Source organism: Fukomys damarensis, unplaced genomic scaffold (assembly GCF_012274545.1).
Source record: "Fukomys damarensis isolate Sample0158 unplaced genomic scaffold, DMR_v1.0_HiC HiC_scaffold_14, whole genome shotgun sequence".
Lineage (NCBI taxonomy): Eukaryota > Metazoa > Chordata > Mammalia > Rodentia > Bathyergidae > Fukomys > Fukomys damarensis.
In genome coordinates, this window is record NW_022900926.1 from 67,872,715 (window position 1) to 67,893,531 (window position 20,817).

Here is a 20,817-nt window from a genome sequence, read left to right on the forward strand (position 1 = left end):
ATATATATATATACACACACATATATCTCCACCAAAAATAGGCACTTTGATTTGCACCAAATGTATGATCTTTCCCAATGCCCAGTGCAAGATGTGATGAGCAGAGCTCACGTGCAGGCCAATTAACTTTGGTCTCTCCATTAGTTCCTGTCCTGCAATTGCTAGGGAAATTCACCTTGTGCTTCCCTATAAGGTTTATTATAGTGGTATTTTCTTTCTTTTTTCTTCTTTTCTGGATTCAATTTCCCTCTCATTTAGGATCATTACAAAGGCAGAAAATTTTACAACAGCAGAATCTAAACACACAAACCACAGTGTGAAAATTAATTCTCATCAACACCTTTTGTCAATTTTCTATAACATAGAAGGTGGTGGATCCACTTAATCCGAGAAGTGCTTTTAAAAGGAACATAGTCATCTGGCATTCTAGAGCATAATACCTCATTACTTCAGCAGTCTTTAGCGTCTAAACATCACTGTAAACTGTTCTAATTTCCCAGTGTCCATGCGCTGCCCACCCAACCTTTCCTTACTGTCTCAGTAGACATCAGCTTCACAGCCAACGACAAGAACCGGCTATTCTTTGCTTATAGGCTTTTTATTGACACTGGGGCTTATTTCTTCACCCTTTCTTCCAGGCCAGAAAGTTAGAGGAATTCATATGGCCCTGAGCAGCCCCAGCCCAGGAACACTTCTTCCCTGGGTTGTACAGAGGTGAGGAGTGTGTTAACAGCCCCCAAGGGACTAGAACTCATCACCTGTGGTGGGAGTGGCTATCTGTTCTCTTCTTCCTGTTCCCTTCAAGACCCGAGCAAATTATGTCTTAGGGGCTGCTTTTTTTGTCTTTGTCTTAGGGGCTGCTTCTAGAAGAAAAAAGAAAAAAAAATAAGAAATTATTTCTCAGCCACTGGGTAGTGTCAGCAAATATGGACAAGGTGAATCCTCCTCACATGCATTTCCTGGGGCAGAACAGAGCGACAGATATCTCTTCGGATAAAGCTCCAGTGATTAATGCAGAAAACCAAGGCCGCAGTCACTTTTCTGTGCTCTTATCCCTCACATTTGCACAGTGTCGGGCTTATCTAAGCAGGGCACCTTTGGACAATCAACATAAAATATCCCACACTGAAAATTAAAATGATACAGTGTTCAGAAATTCATGCTGTGGCTGCCCCACTGCTGTAATTCTAACAGGCTGCATTTACTTACTGACTAGATTGACTTCTGCATTTACTAATCTGCCATTTAGAGGCTGGTGAATTATTAGAAGATGATATCCTTTCTCAGCCATTATTATGATGCTATTTTTGTTTTTCTGACTATGGAGAACTGAAATCAAAATTAAATGTAAATTAGTGCCAATTTAGCTTATGTTTTAGAGTCTGAAGTGGGGAACTGTGGAATCGTTGTAATAAAAAAGTATTTATTCTCTCTCACCCACAGTATCACATTGTGGCTGTTTGGGAAATAAATATGTTATCTTTCTAAATACAGTTTTGCAGCTAATTTTAATAGACTTTAAATGTAGTGAATGGGCCCCCGAAGTAAGGTTATATATGTACCAGATTGTACATCTGTGTTAACCTCTACAACTTTCTTCACTTAACATCTTCACTGCATAGAACATTACACTATGCTATGAGGAACAGTTATTTCCTAGGGAGAGTTGCTTATCTTGTGACTGTATTCCAAGTTAAGTTTAGGCAATAAAAGAAAATGTTAACTTATTATAGAAACAGCTAATCTATGGCCACTGCTTTCAGCAAAACATAAGCTAAGTTTGAATCAAGAGATCAATATATGGTTGAGAAAGAAAATTGTAAAGTCAGTATATTATGGACTGGGTGTGGTGGTGCAAGGCTATAATTTCACTCAGGAAGCTGAGGCAGGAGGATTGTGAGTTTGAGAACAGCTTGGGCTACCTAGAGAATTTTAGACCACCCTGGACTACAAAGTAAGACTTTGTCTCAAAAACAAACAAAAAACCAAACATACACACAGTTAGATCATTACTAAATTTCCTATTTACTTTTTTTTTTTGTCTGAAGTCCTCCTTGGCCCAAGAGAGAGGCCATATCATTTCTATAAATGCTATATACACTTTTTAGAAAGACACTGTTTCTGCTTCAGAACAACTAATGGAGAAGTGGACCCTATCCTGAGAGGGGAAAAACTGCAAACTTGGAAATTTAAAGTCATTAAGCCACTCAGCTGCTCTTTATTAGTGTTTTTATATACTCAGTAAAATAAAGGAAGGAGTGTAAGGCTTGGGTAAAACAGATAGATACATTTATACACAAAGGGAAGAGACGAAGGTTTCACTGCCACATAGACCCTCATCTGGCTAAACTTCAATTTAAGGGGTTAAACACATGAGCTTACAAAACTTGAATATGTTATGGCTCATCTGAACTTGTCAGTTGGCCCCAAGCTGCGATAATCAACTTTTCAATGTCAGATTCATTTACTCCTCGAAGAATCCTAAAATAGCCATTCTCTCCCCACGATTTTCCCCAGGAATTGGCGGCAATCTGCAGAAAAATTTAAAAAAAAAGAAACTATTGAGTATTATACTTTGGTATTTTTATATCCTTTCTATGAAAATATTGTGAACTCACATGTACCTTTACTTGTCTTTGACTTAGACTACAATTAATGAGATCCTAAATATTTTCTAAATAATGATCAAGTAGAATTATTCATTACATTACTATGTATGTACGCAGGTATATTGGCAGTATAACAACATATGCAAGAGAGACTTTGAAATATTGCATCAGAAGATAGCACAGTAGCCTCGGTTACCTGCCTATATACTACATGACCAATCCGGTGCTAGGTACTGGGAGAGCAAAGGTAGATAACAGACGATTTGTGTCCAGAGATCTGGCAATAAAACCCAGGAGGACGGACAGGTGGAGCAGTGGGCAGTATGCACAGGACACTGTGGACCCCAGCACAGTGCATCTCACTTATGTGGGTGCTGAGGAAGAGACCATGGAAGAATGACCACAAGAGACACATAAATTCACCAGATTAAAAAAGGAGAAAGGAGATTTCATTAGAGGAAAACAATAAAAGCATAAACCTAGAAACATAAACAGCAAGAAGTAGTGAACCGAAGAGATAAAACTGTTCTAACAGATTGTGAGCTTGAGGGCAGATCGCTGAACTACAAGGCTGAAAGAGGAGATGTCTAAGTATCTTTTCTCCTTGCTGAAGACAAACTACCCAATACCCAGAGTTAAAGGGGAAAAGGTTTACTTAGCTCCCAGTTTGTAGAGGTTTCAGTCCATAATTGGCTGGCACCACGGCAGGGTGGCACATGGCAGAGAGGTAACAGTTCACGGCAGGCAGAAAACAGCAAAAGCAACAAGGGAACTTAACAATGTCCTTCTGTCCCTTTTATCTTACTACTTAGGCTGGGTAGCACTCGCATCCTCAATCCGGCTGCCCTTGAGCCTAGCATTGCACCATGAATCAATCCCAGCTTCACACTGTCTAGATCCAACCACCTCTGAAAAGCCCCACCTATGACCACATGAAGCTTTGGGGACATGTGGACACAAGCCGTAACAGGAGATAAGGGCATTAACATACAGAGTAATGGTGAAGGTAACGGCAAGGCATTGAGCTGCAAGGCAAGCAAGATGGGAAATATGCTTTGATTATATTGTCCCATGTAATATGAGAAATGGATTTAAGAGGATGGAGACAAGAAGCAGAGAGACTAGCTAGTAGATTCTGGTGGATAGCTTAACTGAGGCAGGGAAAATAGAGATAGTATTGGGCAAATCTTCAGAAAGTAAAATCGATAGAAATTAGAATACCTTCCTTCCTTCCTTCCTTCCTTCCTTCCTTCCTTCCTTCCTTCCTTCCTTCCTCCCTTCCTTCCTTCCTTCCTTCCTTCCTTCCTTCCTTCCTTCCTTCCTCCCTTCCTTCCTTCCTCCCTTCCTTCCAAACTACATGGATGACTTAAGAGTTATATAGGTCAGAGTGACTCCTGGATTGAGGCTGCAGTGAATCAGTACATGATGGAGCACAAGAATTAATGGAGTGCACAGAGGGGGTCATAAAGTTTATGGAAGCAGAAGGAGAGGAGTTACGTGAACACAACAGACAAGCCCAGAAAATCAGAGGCTTCACCACAGCTCCCACTCTTGCTCACGTTCACATCTCACAAGCGTGAAACGGAAGATGTCCCAGCGTGTGATGTACACTGATATTCTCAAGGCAAAGGGTGGTGTGTTGATCTCTGTCTTCTGCCTTGTGGGAAAGGACAGATCCACTCGGTTTCAGAAATCATCACAACATCAGCTTTAAGAAACATGATGATGGCCAGCATTTCTTTTAAAGGCTTGGCTCTTTGCCTCCTCGATCAGCCCTGACACCTTCAGAAGCACTCTCAAATAGGAGTTTCAAATGATGAATTCAACTTACTATTTCAAATCTACAATGGACTTTCAATAGCTAGAAATGAGGCAGCATCGGTGTGTGTAAGAGTTTTAGCCACATCGAACCAATCTCAGTTCCAAATTCCATATATTCCAGTCAGTATCATTATATGTTTTTTTCAAAGGCCAGAAAGTCAAATACCATTAGTCACAACCTAGAATAAAGTATTAGGAGTATAAATATTTTTAAATTCTTGAAATTATGATATGTAGCACTGGACCTGTTCTCATCTGGATAGCAGAGGTGATACCATCCACTGTTTCATTATTAGATCTCTGGTGAAACTGAAAAGGGTATGTGAAAATTGTTTTTGATGAAAATTTGTGTGTTAAAGAGAGCTAGCCATAGATTTACAAGAAAGAGGACATAATTGTAAAGGGTGCCACTCTTTAAATTAGTGCTAATTAATGACACCTCAGGATATGGTTTTTGTTTATTCATCTTAGCTTCCTACTCACATTTTTTAAAAATTTTCTTTCCTCTTTGTTTTGCGTCTTTTAAATTCCTAAACTTGGGTTTAATGATTAAAACTTGCATTGAGATACGAGTAAAGGACATTAATCCTAAGGGTGCAGTTTTGTAAATTTACATATGTTTGTACCTATATAACTATCTACTGAGATTAACATTAAACAACTAGAGTAGACCGATTGCTGATGGTACTAGAAGTCCTACCATGTCACTCTCCTGTAGACATATACCTGCTTTTCTCCCACCAACTTTCCTTAATTAACCTTTATAATAAAGGAATAATCAATCCAGTATGTACCCTTCTGTGTATGGCTCCTTTACTTCAAAATGTCTCTGAAATTTATCTGTTTTGACTTTACAAGTATATACAGAATTTATTCACTTCATTGTTTTTTTTATCACATGACTATACCACAATTTCCTTTTTTACGTTTTCTTTAATTTTATTTTTCCGTATAGTTAAAGTCTAAACAAGTTTTTAGCACACCAACTGATTGAACAAGTCTTATGATAGAAAGCAGTGTTCTAGCCAAACCCTCCCTATCTACAGTAACTGCCCCTCACTGGGAAGCACTGCTAACTCTTTCTTCTGGTAGTTACCTCTAATTTCTAAATAGCACACATGTATTAGATGTTGCCCTTCTTTCCTATTTGGAATAGAGCTTATTGACTCCTCCCTAAGAAACATGAAGATAAACCATCATGCCGGGACACAAGCATTCTCCTCATCCTCCTCAAATATTTATATCACCTTCTGTGGATCAAACCAATATTCAATGTTTACATAGTCATTTCTACGTAGACACTGACCAGAGAGTACCCCAACTTTCATATCTATTCTGACGGATAATGAACACAAGTACTTGTACCAGCTACACATTCATCAGTATTCTGAGGGTTCCAGTTACTCTATACCCTCACTCCTGCTTGGTATTAATCTTTTTATTTTAGCAATCTGGTGTATGTGTAGGGGGCATCTCACCTTGGCCTTCATTTGCATTTCTCTAGCCGCGGAGGCAGACCGTCTTTCATACGTCATTAGTTATTTAGATGTAATTTTTCTCTAGGGCCTTTTTGAAACTTTTCTCTAATTTCATTGTGTTTTTAGTCTTTCTAGATATTTGTATTCTATATATTTGTATATAGTATTTTATATATGCATTCTTCGAAAATATTTTTCTAGACATATACGTAGATAAATTTTCTTAGTCTTCCACTTTCCTTTACTAGCTCATATGCTGTCTTTTCAAAAGTTGTGAGGTCTCATTTTTTTCTTATAAATTTAACTTATTTTACATCCAGGCTAAAAAAAGTATGATTCAATCGGTATAACTAATGTGTTATTTCCCTATGTTTTATTTAAGAAATGTCATTGTGCTATAACAACATTAGGCTTTTGAACCATCTCAAGATATTTTTGTGTATACTTAGCAATGTAGGGGTCCTTGGTTATTGGTGTGTGTGTGTGTGTGTGTGTGTGTGTGTGTGTGGCATACATGGAATGTCTATAGATGGGCACTTGGTAGCTACAGTCAGGCCCAGCCGACCAGCATCCTGTTTTGCTACAGCTCATAACATAACAGAGTTTTGGTCATTTTTATTTAAAGTTATTTTCTAAAAGTCAAATATCTGACAAAGATAGATGTGATCCTCAAAACCTGAGATACTTGCCATCTGTACTTTCTTGTGAATAAAAAGTCTTGCTGATAGTGAGGTAGTATAGGAAAAAGAAAAGATCGGTAAAAAGGAGACAAGGAAGTCCTGACTAAAAAGTATTTTACAAAATATTATAAAAATAATAGAAAATAATTAATTATTATAAAAATAATACTATAAAAATACTACCACATTTTTGTAAATAGAGAAGGGAGGAGGAGGTGAAGGGAGGGCAGGGAAAAGGGGAAAAAATGAGAACCAAGACCTGTCATGTAAAGGTACAAGATCCCAACAAAGAATGTAACTTTACTGTATACTTAAAATGTACCAATAAATTCAATGAGAAAAATAAATAAAAGTAATGACAAAAAAAAGACTGCAACTTCAAAATCAACCGAAGTTACCCAAGGCGATACATAACAGATTCCTTTGGTTAGATTTAGATTCCACTCCTACTAGGCCCATCACACTCCAAATTTTTTAGAAATATGAAAACTTCATAGATTGGCTTAATTAAAGTAATAAAGAACAGGAGCCAGATCCCAAGATAAAGGAGCAGTTTGAGCAAACCCAAACAATGGTTAAATTACCTATTTAAAAACAAAACTCCTATACTGGTAAAATGGGCTAAAACTTTCCTGAGGTGATGATACCTTTTCGACCCTTTTCAATAGAGGCTTAGATGTTTCCATTATGAAACTAACATTCTAACATGTCCCATTCCTCTCTCAGCATGCACACTTTATTCTATGTGTGTGTGCTTATTTTATAAATTGGTACAGGTTTTTAGTATGTAATGATCACATTCATTATGAGGAGTTGGTACATATACGTGACATTTCTTAATTTTTGTTTTGTTTTGCTTTGCTTTTGATTTGTGAGACAGGGTCTTGCTGTACAACTCAGGCTAGCCTTGAACTCACTATGCAATCAAGGCTGACCTTAAACTCAGAGGAATTCTCCTGCCTCAGCCTCCCTAATGCTAGGATTACAAGCATGTGCCACCACACCCAGATTTTTATTTTGTTTTGTTTTGATATTTCTTAATTTTTAACCTCCCTCCTTTTTTTTTCCTTTTTGGCCAGGGATAGAATTTGGGTTCTTGTGCTTGTAAGACAGGTGGTGGCACAACTGAGCTAAGTCCCAGCCCACTCTCCTTCTTTTTTATACATGTTTGTAGTACAAGATCATCATTTTCTTCAGAAGTACTTGGTGCATGAACACAGCAAGTCACCATCCTTTTTTACATCTCATTTCCCTCTCCTCCCTCCACACTCCCTCTATCTCTTAGTTTACTTCCATATGTTAAAGAACCATTTTGCTATTTCCTATTGTCTATATTTTATTTTACACTCTATTTATATAGTGGGTTTTCATTTAAGTGACACCAGGTAATATTTTTTATGCTTGTTTGTCTGATTTATTTTACTTAATATAATGGTTTCAAAGTGCACTCATTCTCCTACAAGTGACCCAAGTTTATTCTTCTTTATAGCAGCATAGTCTTCTATTGTGTATAAATATCACATTTTCTTTATCCATTCATCTGTTTTTTATTGAATTTTTTAATGGTACTTTTTAAGTATACAGTACAGTTACATTTATCATTGGGATCTTTATCCTTACCTTTACATGACTTCTCTTGGTTCTCATTTTCCCCCATACCCCTTCCCTCCCTTTACCCCCTCCACCCTTCCCTATTTACAAAGACTTTGTTTCCATATTTTCATTTTCTCATAGTTTTTCTTTTCCCTTATTTCCTTTCTTCTACCCTTCCAACTTCCCCTACACCTTTGGCCCTTTTCTTCCCATTTCACACTGTCACTTATACAATTTGGACCTTATTTACACTTTTAGTTTTTCACACCAGAGAAACTATTCGGTATTTACACATATGTGTCTTATTTATTTCACTTAAGAGTATGGATTCGATATGAATCCATTTTCCTATGAATGGCTCTAGTTTCTCTTTCTTTATGGCTGAGTAGTATTCCATTTTATAGAAAAACCACATCTTCTTTATCCAGTCTCCAATTGTTGGGCAATTGGGATGTTTCCAAGTTTTAGCTATGACAAGCTGTGCCACTATAAATGTGGGTGAGCATATATCACTGTGGTATGCTTGTTTTAATTATTTTGAAAAGATACCTTAGCAGAGGGATAGCTGGGTCAAATATCCATTCATCTGCTGACGGATATATAGGCTGCTTCAAAGTTTTGGCTATTATCAATTGTGCTGTTATATATATGGACATTCATATATCACTGTAATACGATTTCTTTAACTCTTTTGGAAATACATCTAGAAGACAAATAGCTGGGTCAAATGGAATTTCTACTTTTAATGTTTTGAGGAATCTCCATACTAATTTCCATAGTGGTTATATCAGTGTATGCTTCATAACAATGAAGAAGGGTTCCTTTTTTCCCTGTAGCATTTCTAGCATTTATTATTCTTTGATTTCTTGAAAATGACCATTCTTTACAAAGTGAAATGCAATGTCATTGTTGCTTTAATTTGCATTTCTCAAACAGCCTGAATGTTGAACACTTTTTTATGTATTTATTGCTCATTTGTATTTCTTCATCTGAGGAGTATCCATTCATTTTAGATGCCCAGTTTTATTTTGCTTTTAATTTGGGGAATCTAATATTTTTCATTTCTAAATATATTCTAGGTATTGGTCCTGAGGAGTGGCTAGCAAAAATTCTTTCCGATTCTGTAGGTTGTCTCTTCACTCTTCTGAGGATTTGCTTTGCTCTACAGAAGTGGTTACATTTGATGAAATCCTACTTCTTGATTCTTATTATTTCTTGTGCAGCTGGGATTCTGTTCAGAATGTTTTTGCTTATCCCTATGTCTTCAAAAGTTTTACCTGTTTTGTCATCCATCATAGGAAATTTTTCTGTTTTAATATTTAGATCTTTGCTCCATTTTGATTTTTGTGTAGTCTGCATTTGGTCATCAGCATGGATAGCCAGGTTTCCTAACACCATCTGTTAAAAGGGCCAAATACTTTTGCTAGAGGAAAGTAATTGATCCCTTAGCCAAAGTTAATGTAGCTGGAATCGATTGTTCATCTTCTATTCTGTTTAATTAATCCACAAGTCACTTTTTTAATACTGTGATTTTTTTAACTGTATATTCATAGCATAACTTGATGTCCAGGATTATAGTATCCTTACCCAGAATTGGCATCTCTTCTGGTTCTATATGAATTTTAGAATTGTTTTCACTAGTTCTGTGAAAAATGCTGTTGAATTTTGAATGGGATTACATTAAATCTGTATGGCAGTTTTGGTCGTATGGCCATTTTGATTGTATGAATTCTGCCGATCCAGGGAAAGGGGATATATGGGGAGACTGTGACCAAAGGAATGATTGAAATGAGTGTGAAAAAGAAGGGACTTTCTTTGTAACAGTTCAGGACTGCTAGGCATGATTAGAGTTTAGAGCAGATCTGCAAGACAGCAGCAGCAGAATTAAAGCAGTTATTCTGAGATATTTTGCTATGGCCATTGTGTTTCTTTAATAAGATTGTTTATACTATGTGAATCTGAGACATATAACAAATCATTCTATTCTTTCCCTATCCTCTTAACAAAACTCCAATACAAAATATTACAAGTTCTCTTCTTCTACATCTTTGTTCTCATGTCCTTGAGTTACAAATAAATATCTGCAGAGGTTTCAACTCAGGAATGGTTCCCTGAGGCTTTCTTATGGTGAAAAACCAGCTATTCTGGGTTCTCAGTGATTGAACTAACTCTCATCTCCATGTAATCTTTTTTTATCCACTGCACACCTATGGTCACACACTGGGGCAAATGGTGCCCAATGTGGGGCACAGACTCACATATGAGGCAAAGAAACAGTGGGACATTACTGTGAGATACAAAACTGCAAAGCAAAACCTGTAGCTACAACTCAATGTACAGGACCAGCCTTCCAAAGCCTGGAAATGAATAAAAACATTCAACTCTTTGTTTTAATCTCAGTAAGGAAAACATAGACAGCCATGAAAGAACCAGGAATGTCTTGGTGAGATCAAAGCTTTGGTGATATAAACTCAGGGGTTATCACTGTTCAATTGCTTAATGAATGGGAGGATTGTTTCTTTACTGTTATATACCTCAGTTCACACTTTTGTTTGTGAACAATTTGATTCACAAAGAAGCGTTTGGCATTTTGTTTGTGAATTCTGCATCTGACAAACATGACTGTGGTCATGTTTTTTCATTTTTATTTATGTTTGCACAAACACAAAAGTAGCCATTTTCCCCCAAATCATGGAATGAATTGTTTGGAAATCAAGACACCACAGTACTTTTTCTCTTATCTTTTGGATTCATCCTCTCACTTGTGTTACTATCCTGGGTCAAACTTTGTTAAAGAAGAAAAATGCTTTCTGCAGCACAAGTAATGCCTTAAAAATGTCTGGATACAGTGTTCCAGACCATCAGCTTACTGAACTGTTAACTGTCACTCATCAACAAGATCCCCTGTTCCTTTTGGAAGGTAGCTTGAATTCAGAAGCTTGGGAGCAAGTTGCTTACAAATTGAAACAATGTCTCAGCTCAACAAAGGCTGCTCACCCTGCCACAAGCCATATTTGCAGGGTTACTTGCCACTACACAAACAAAAGATGCTTCAGAGAGAAACTGCTTCCCCCTTCCCTGTTCTTTCACCCTCTCCCCAGTATCCTTGGTTAATCATTCACCTGCTCCTTTTATAGACACTCCTCTTAGGGGAAGACATTTAAATATTTAAAAAATTAGACTTGCCAAAATGTAAGGAAGAAATCCTACAAATCTGACGTTCTTGACATAGCTTTATAGCCATATAGATTTTTGTTTTGCCTTGTTTTTTGTTTTTGGATATTGGGGATTGAACTCAGGACTTTGCACTTGCCAAGCAGGCAGAGGAACCACTGAGCTAAATCCCCAGCCCTCTGTATAGATGTTTTAACTGGTAAGGAGAGTCACCTTAAAAAAGATGGTAAAAATAACAAACTATATATTGGTATAAAACCAAAATGTAGAAAAAGATATCATCAGGCTAGTCATTACCACTCTAAATTTTATATAGATAGATACCCATTTCAGATAAAAGGAATAAGGAGCATAACTTCCCATGCCCAGATCCCAACAAGGAGTCAATCATGGAATGTTCACTTCCCAGCAGGGAAACCGACCCAAAGCTACCACAACCCCCTGACACACATGTCTCAAAATTAAAAGCAGCTGCATCCAGTAGTTTGTAAATTATTTCAGACTATACAGGACAAATTCATATTATGATAAAAAGCAGTGGATATCATGCACTCCGCAAGGAAACTTTTATGAGTATTTTTACAAAGCTTTGAGGATGCCATGGCTAAGCACAACACCTGCAGCTGCTTTATTTGAGCTCAACAAATATTTTTTGAATCTTTTGAAATTTCTATTAAAAAATGTTCATATATTTCCACACAGAACCTTATCTTAAATGCTTGATATCAAGAAAATCAGTTTTATAAATGCAATGCCTATTATTATCAATATGCAATAATTTAAGTTATTTATTGTTATTCAAAGGTTAAAAGTATAAAAATAAACCCAGAAATCCTATTATTGGGGAAGGACACTTATGATTTAAAAACAAAAACACATACGGGCCAGGCATGGTGGTGCACACCTGTAATCCCAGCACTCAGGAGGCTGAGGCAGGAGGATTGCTGTGAGTTTGAGACCTGTGTAGCCTGGGCTACACAGTGAGTTCCAGGTCAATCTCAACTACACAGTAAGGCCCTGTCTCAAAAAAACCAAAACAACAACAAAAAAACAAAACAACAACAAAAAAAACACATAGCTTGTTCTAAGGGCAGTAAAGCTGAAACAAGGGCAGATGATGCAGATACGTGTGGTGACCAAATTACTTTGTGCATGAGCCAAAAGAGAAAATATAAATACTGCCTCTTAAATGAATAAAAAGGCAGCTTTCAGAGTACACATAAAATTTCCATTAGAAGAGATTAAGAAAAACTCAATCACAGGGACCAATTGAAAATAACAAACATTCTAGGTCTCAGGAAACAAAAATAGAAAAAGAAATTCTTCCTGGAACTTTTTCCAAAACGATTTGCTGGACATAAACACCACTTCATGAATTTATAAAAGCCCATTGTTACAAATCTTAGCTGATATATGAATTTATTTTCAGTATCCAATTTGAGCAAGTATTTTGCTTAATTGATATGCTTAGTACATTCTTATGCTTTGTAACTTCTTAGGCTAACTAGAGGGTTAACTTGTTCTTCTGTTGCTTCAGTGGAGATAAATACTTCTCAAGGCCACTTAAAAATTTATTGTGTATATATACAATGTAGACATGGAGGGGACAGAACTTTAAAATCCAAGCAGCTGCTAGGTTTATGATAGAAAGTTTATAGCAAGTAGAACAGAAAAGAGAATACAGGAAAAGTTTTAAAGATAAAGAATATTTTTGATATGAGAAGATTTTGTACAAGTTTTTGCTCTACCAGTCAAGAAAAAAGAAGGGATAATGGCAAAACTAAAAGGTGCAAGTATGTTGAAAGCAGATTTGTGGAAGATGAAGTTAATAGAAATATGCATGTTTAGTAATTGTAAGCTTTGTTCTTGGTTTTACTGAACCTAAACTATCCCTTCTAAAAGTTCTTTGTTGCTCAAAGAATATTAGGGGGCTATATCCCTGATTTTTACCACTCATTCCTCAGATATTAACTTTTCTCTCCAGTTTAACTGATACTTTCAGACAAAGGCTATAACTCTTGTTCCTGGGATTAATAGTAAACATTAGCTTTTCTGAATGATTCGTAGGAACATCTAGATTATTCAATGACAAAAAACAAAAAAAGCTGCCTTTCTTGGGCAGTTCTGACATGGTTTATGAAAATCATTATTGCTGACTTCATGGTATATTAATGTATTTCTACTTCCCAAATATGTAGGTTTTCAGATACAAAACATGTAATCATACTGGTGACTTCTAGGATAAAAATGTTCTTGGTGATAAACTTTTAAACTCAAATATTTGACTTTCCCTTACTTGTGTTCCTGGTGAATATATCTATATTTTATCTATATCTATGCCAGTTCAACATAGACAGCCTGCAAAAAAATACAAATACTTTTTCAAAGCTTCTGTTTATGTGCTTGTATATCATGCATGTATATCATACATGTGTGCATCATACATGTGTTACACTACTTAAAGATGCTCAAACACTGTATAGTTCCAGCAATGTTACATAAAATACATCTATAGACAAATATAGTCTTCTCAGATAACATTCTATTTATAAATCCCTAATTCACATAAAAGTTTCTTCATGTCATTTAATATAATGATATTGTCATGGTTGTTATGCTAATATGTTGTGTTTCCTTTGATTTCAACTTGTTCTATAAAGCTTTATCATTGTTACCTGTTGAAATTCTATATAACTAAGAAAAGCATGACCAATTAAAAAGACAACAGTTTCCTTTCAATGTTATTGTTAATTCAGCTTATTTTGTGGGGACTCTACAGGCTATTGAAACTACCCTTATTCATAAAGGTAATGATATCATTCTCTTCCATATGTCTAGACACCTCCAGGAATTGATTAGACATTTTACTGCAACTTTTTATGTTACTCACCTATGGTCACTACAATCTTTTTTGGTTCCCTAGTGGAAGGCAATACACATGCTGACACTCTGGTTATGCTTTCTATTTCTTTAAAAGAGGCTCTTGTTTCACATCAATTTTTTTCACCAAGGTGCTAAAGCACTTGTTTGTTCTTTTAACCTTATACATAAACAGGCCCAAGAAATTATTCACACCTGCCCTGACTGCCAAAAACCAATATGATCTTCTCTTGCATAGGTATCAATCCCTGTGATTTACAATGTAATGAAATTTGACAAATGGACTAACTATAAGCCTTTCAGTGAACTTAAATTTATTTCTATACATGCCCACAGTGGATATTTATATGCCTTTTTACAATTTTCTGAAGCTGTAAAACATTAAACATCATTTACTGTCATTTTTTCCTATGTTGGAATTGCCCTCACAACTTAATACTGATAATAGCCCTACATATACCTTCCAATTCTCTTCAGGCTTTCTTTCAACCCTGGTGTATTAAGCACATCACAGGCATACCTCATAAGCCTACAGGTCAAGCAATCATAGAACAATAGTAGGGCAAGCTAATGAGCTCTTTTAAGATACAATTGTTTAAACAAAAAAGGCGGAATATGAGGGAGAAACTCCCTCTACAGTAACAAGTATCTAAAGCACTATTAATTTAATTATTTTTAAAAATATCATTTAGAAGGTTTTTTTCACAGTAGAAACACTTTATTCCCACAAAGGATGGGCCCAACAGAACTGTTACCCTGAGGGAGGGGATATGCATCTGTTCTTTGGGTCTCAAAAGGCTGTTTGATGCTTCAGCCCCTCTAGGTATGGGCAAAAAGAGGAGAACAAATGTGCTACCCTCTATAACAGGATCATCAGAACTCACCTGGAGAGAGATTAAATAATTCATTGTTTGAACCAAAAAAACTGCAAAATATTAGCGTTCCTTTCACTCCTGAGTTCACCTGTTCTCTGGGCAGGCTTCTGGCTGGGGCCTGAGAACACTTGGAATAGTATCTAGTTGTGCCTCTTGCTGGGGCATCTATTTACCTATTGTCTGAAAGGGCCTTGGGTTGGGGGATGTGCTCCCCAGTTCTTGTTGACTGAGCAGGCTTCTGACTAGGGTCTCTGTCAGAGAGAGTATAGGGGTGAGCCTCTGAGTGAAGCTTGTGCACCTGCAACTCTTTTCCAGGTGAACCCTTCGATGGATTGGTGTGCCCAAGCCTCTGGGGTCGAAGCAGAACCCTGGTTGGTATCTGCCTGCAGCTGTACTGGTCTGGACTATACCACTCCTCCCATACCACTCCTCCCCAGGATCTGTGCTCACTCACTGATGCTATGGGGTGGGATTCTGACTCCATTCTTTGATGTTTAATCTGTAAATTCCTTTTGAATTGATGTGTTTCTTATGTACACATATGGTTAGGTTTTGTTTCTTGATCTATTCTGCCAATCTGTGTCTTCTGATTAGGGAATTGAGAACATTCCCATTGAGAGCTAGTTCTGAAAGGTTCCGACATTCCTGTCACTGCATTACTTTCCCATTTCTGATTGCTTTATTTTTTCACCTTTTGCTTAGCTGTTCATCCTGTCAGTTAGTTTCATTCTTTTTAGCTCCTTGGCTTTGTTGGTTTCATTGTCTCATTCTAGAATATCCTTGAGAATTTTTTGTAAAGCTGGTTTGGTGGTTATAAATTTTTGAGATGTTTCTTCTCATGAAAATGCATAATTTTTGCATCAATTTTGAAGGAATGTGTTGCAGAATATGTAAGTGAGAGTTGGAACATGTTATCTTTTAGGCCTTCAAATACTTCACTCCAAACCTCCTGCTCTCTGACGTCTGCATTAAGAAGTCTGCTATAATTCTAGTGAGCTTACTTTTATATATGACTGATTGCTTTTCTCTGATAGCTATTAAGATTTTGTTCATCTGTAATGGAATTCTGGTATTATAAATGTAATGTAGTATGGAGAAGTTCTCTTTTGGTTATGGCTATTTGGGGTTCCTATATGCCTCACTTTTTTTATTTTCTTGAAATTGGTAATTTTTCTACCATTATTTCTGTGAATGTCATTTGTGCTTTCTTCTGATTTTTCACTTAATTCAATTATTCAAATTATTCTTCTTTGCATCTAACAGCTGTTGAATCAGTTTTCCTCTCTTGCTGCTTTTAAGGTGTCTTTCTGTAGTTAGTATTTGAAGACATCGTTGCACTTTAGTTCTGGAATTTTGTCTTCAATTGACTGTTTCTGCTGACAATACAGAAAATACAATTTTTAATCTCCTGGATTTTTAATTTAAACCTTTTCATGGACTTTAATAATTTGCTAAACTAGTCATTCATACTTTGTAACCCTTTGTTTCACTCAACTAGCTTTTAATTAGTGTCTTCTGAGAGCTGTTGGATCATTTGGTTATTTTTACACTATCTGTTTAGTTATATCTTCAGGGATTTCATTAAGTATCTTTTGATCTATTTTCAAACCTCCTCTTTATCTTTTTAAATAATTTGGGTGTGCAGTTTAAGTTATTATTCCCCTCAGTCCTCCCCTAGATTGCTCTGGGGGAGTTGAAAGTTTGGGAACCATTTTGTTGCCTTGTCTTCTCATGTCTTTAATGAGGTCTTGTTGCTATCATTGTTGTTGTTATTGCTGCTGTTTTTTGTTTTGTGCTGAAGCTTGTGGATGTTGATAGCATAAGGACTTTCTTTCTATTATTGAAATCTCTTTAGTTAGGCACTTTGCAGTGATGCTTCAGGAGTGGGTAACTATATTCCTTTGTCTCTGCCCCTAATATTTGACCACCTTGGTTAACCTGGGAGGCGAAAATGCAGTGTAATCAGTCCAACACTGAGTTTCCTGGGAATGTACCTTAATATTGTTAATGTCACAAATGTAATCTATGTTTTGATTTAGAGAAAACCCATCAAGAGCAGTAATTACACAATCCTGGTGAGTAACATTAAGCAAATCAGCTACAATAGTACTATCCAAGACAAACTGAATATTAACATACCACAAAAACAAATTATGTGTCACCTTTAACCTTAGAGAAGAAATCCATAATTATCGTGTAAAATTAAGACAACTCAAGTCTTGGCTTATTCAGCTAATATGTGCTAAATGTGACAGTTATATCTCAGTTTATTGTAGAAAAGAAATCAGCAGTAATTTTAAACAGTTAACTATCTAATAATTAATAAAGTGCTATGGTTATGTTGTTAAACAAGGGGATTTCAAATGGAGAAAGGGGAGAAGAAAACATTTAAATCTTAATGTAGATGATATAAAGGAGGACAGAAGCAGGACAGAGAAGCTTATTGGTGAGTGAAGGATGTTTGCAGAATTAAGTAAAAGTAAAACTGATGTGAAAGATGATTTTTTAAAAAGGAAAGAAAGGAATTATATGGAGAAAAATAAGAGAGAAACAAAAAGAAAATTTAAAGGGATGAGATAAAAAAGGAAAAAAGAAAAAACAGAAGTAGGAAGAAGAAAAAATTTTTAAAAGCAAGGAAAAAAGGCAAATTAAAATTCCCCCAAGCCCCAATAATTGAGTGAAGAATAAAGTAGAAAGGAAAGAAAAAAATTAAAGCCCACAAAATTAAAAAAAGAAATTACTCTGTGATTTTCTTCCAGAATCTACAATTTTGGGGCAGTGTCCAAATCAAGATGTGTCCTTGCTCATGCTGGTAGATAAAGAAGGCCATCAGACCTCATATTCGTGGTAGATCGAGGCACTAGCAGACAGTAGGAGTCCTGCTCAAAACCCCAGACTTTCAAATCCAGAGAAACTCAGGTTGGGTTTGGCCTCCACTGCAGAAGTAGGGCCTATGTCCTTTCTGGCCACTTTCAAACCCTTCAGGAGGATCTCTTTCCAGCCTGAGCCCTGACTGCTACTGTTTCCCATGACTGTCACTCACCCAGTCACTGTGGGAGGGTAACACTACGAACTCTGAAGTGAAGCTATCCCATGGCTGCACCACGTCTGGGGTCCACACAATCAATCCTTTCCTGGAATGGTGTCCTACAAAACACTCTGTGCAGGAATACGGTGGGCAGACTGGAGTCACTCACCAGCTGGTGCCTCTTGAAGGACTCCCATGGAAACAGAATCTTGTGTTGTCCCTGTCTATTCTGGTGCATTATGCAACAACTTCCTGTACATTCCACTGTGTTTCTCCCTGAGGCCCCCTGGTGTTCTCACCATTCACTGTCTCTCTGTAGCTTCAGTTTCCCTTTTGTTTGATCCACACCAGGAGCTAAAAAGAAAATACAGGCTGTTTCCTCCCTTCTCCACATTGTGTCCTATCTCTTTAATGTCCCTGTAGCTCTTACTTTGCCTTTCAGATCCTTCCTGGTTGCCTGGGGAATACCTTTTTTTTTTTCCTTCTCCAAGGTTTTATTTGGCAGTGGCTGCATTCCTAATCTCAGAGGCTGAATTACTGTCACTTAACACTCTGACAATTTTTTCATCTATGAACTTCACTATCGAGTGCATCCAAAAATCTATAATAAAGTCTTCCCTTGCCTCTTATTGATGTAGCCTAAAAATTCTTCTTCCATGATGGAGTTAACAAGCCTGCAAAGTTATTCTACAAAAGAGTAGTGCTGATTCCTTATTTTAGCCTCATGGATCCTCAGACACAACCTGGTGTCATTTTCTCTGGGCAAGTCAGCCAAAAGATAAAAAGAGGCACAAAGACTGAGGAGGCCTCGACACTGGTAAGCTCAGCCAAAAGCTATTAATTTTTTCTTTCTTTTTATCGCTGTCTTAAATCCTGTAACTTTTTTTCCTGATATTAGCTATCAGGGAGAGGCATGAACTGAAAAGTACAGGAGCCTAGTCCATCCCACCACACACAACCTCTATGATTTAGAAACCCACTGCCCTAAGAGACGGGCAACACACCATCTCTTCCCAGCTATGTGCAATGACCTTCCTGGGACCTAGGGATGCTCACTGAACCTGTCTAGAGGCATTTCTTTCTGGGATCTCTTGAGATTGCTTGTTAATGCCAACTTATTTTTAGGATAATTTTGGCTCTATATCTAAAATGTATGATCTGTAGTCTGCTGTGACTAAGTGATATCTCTAGACTTTTCAAATCCTCTGTTAGTTCCCTGTATGTGTTACAGGTCCCTAAGTATAAAGATGATTCAGGCAATTTTATTTTATTTTTTATTTTTTAGTAAAACTGAGCTTTGGTGTATAAGTCCTTTTCCTGTTTTCCTGATCTGTTAATAAAAGTTGTCCGGAAGAGCTATGTGCCAGAAACAAGTATTCAAATTTTGGACAGAAACAAATTGATTTTGGTGTGGCTAGCAAAGATGCCTGGACTCACTAGTGACCAAAACAAAATTGGTTTTATAGTTGCAATGTTCAATGTTTGTGTGTGTGTGTGTGTGTGTGTGTGTGTGTGTGTTAACTTCCAAGAGTTTTTGTTTGTTAAAGATAAGAATGGCATATACTAAGAATGGTAACTATGCCATGCTTTGGCTCTCCTGGGTCATCTAAAATAATAGTTAAGATAAATAAAAAGTAAATGTAAATAAGATTAATGTTTACAAATGTTGGTAACATCTAAGCCATAAGTTGTTAAATATAAGGCTTAAGACATAGAAAGATAATATATTTTACTTATTAAATATTTTAATAAATTATTAATACATAAAAAGGTTTAAGATTGCTTTGGTTAAGAGTTAAATTTCTAACATTAAAATACTATTTTTTAAATTCCTTTTTTTTTTACCCAGGCTAGTCTCGAACTCATAGCAATCCTCCTGCCTCAAATTCCCAAGTGCTGGGATTACAGGTATGCGCCACCATGTCTGGCAAAATACTATATTTTAAAACACATGTTCCTCATAGTGGAAACCTACTGGGTCTGAAAACCTATAGGATAAAACTCTCCTCTGTGACTGTACATCAATTTGCTTCAGTTTTTGCACTGATAGGTGGTTTCACCAGTTTTTCCTCAGGCTATTACTAGGTCTCACCCCAAGAAATGTTACTTAAATATATATATCGTGATAAGATGGAAACTGTGCCGTTAACAAAACAGAATGTTGTGTATATATCCCTGACAAATGTGTGTTGTGGTTTATATCTGATATGTCCCCGACCCCTCATGTGCTCATAGATGAGACTTTTGGGAGTAACTGGAGCATGGTTGTGCAATACAGGATCATAAGCACAATAACTGCATTAGTCCCTTGATTGGATTTGCATCATTCTGGGTGAGGCTGGACAGATTTACCAAAGATAGAAGACCCAACCTGGGGTGAGTGGCACTAACCAATAGCCATGTAGTCCAAAGAGACTAAAAAAGAGAAAGGGAAATTCACTGCTCCCTCCTGCCTGCTATGCCATAGACTATTTCTTCTCTGCCATTCCTCTCATGCCACTCACCTTGGTGCCAATCAACTGTGCACTTAAGCCTCCGCAAACTATGACCCAAAATGAAACTCTCTAACTGATGGGTATTGGGCATTTTGTTTCGGCAAGGAGAAAGTAGCGGAAACACGCTACAAATATCAGAATCTGACATACCCTTAGACGACTGGTTAGCATCCTGGTTCTCTGG

General features: G+C 36.9%; 1 protein-coding gene across 4 annotated transcripts in view; it reads right to left on the minus strand.

Moving 5' to 3' along the window:
• Positions 1–494: 494 nt before the first annotated feature.
• Positions 495–20,817, minus strand: part of Tinag (tubulointerstitial nephritis antigen) — a 96,600-nt gene continuing 76,277 nt past the window's right edge. For 2 of the 4 annotated variants that reach the window (XM_010628942.2, XM_010628939.2), the window contains one exon: positions 2,152–2,531. In XM_010628942.2, coding sequence (XP_010627244.1) covers positions 2,465–2,531 — 67 coding nt within the window. In that variant the 3' untranslated portion in view covers positions 2,152–2,464. Of the gene's footprint in view, positions 864–2,151; positions 2,532–16,301; positions 16,487–20,817 lie in introns of those variants that run through there. The other 2 variants (XM_010628940.3, XM_010628941.1) reach the window with 2 other exon arrangements.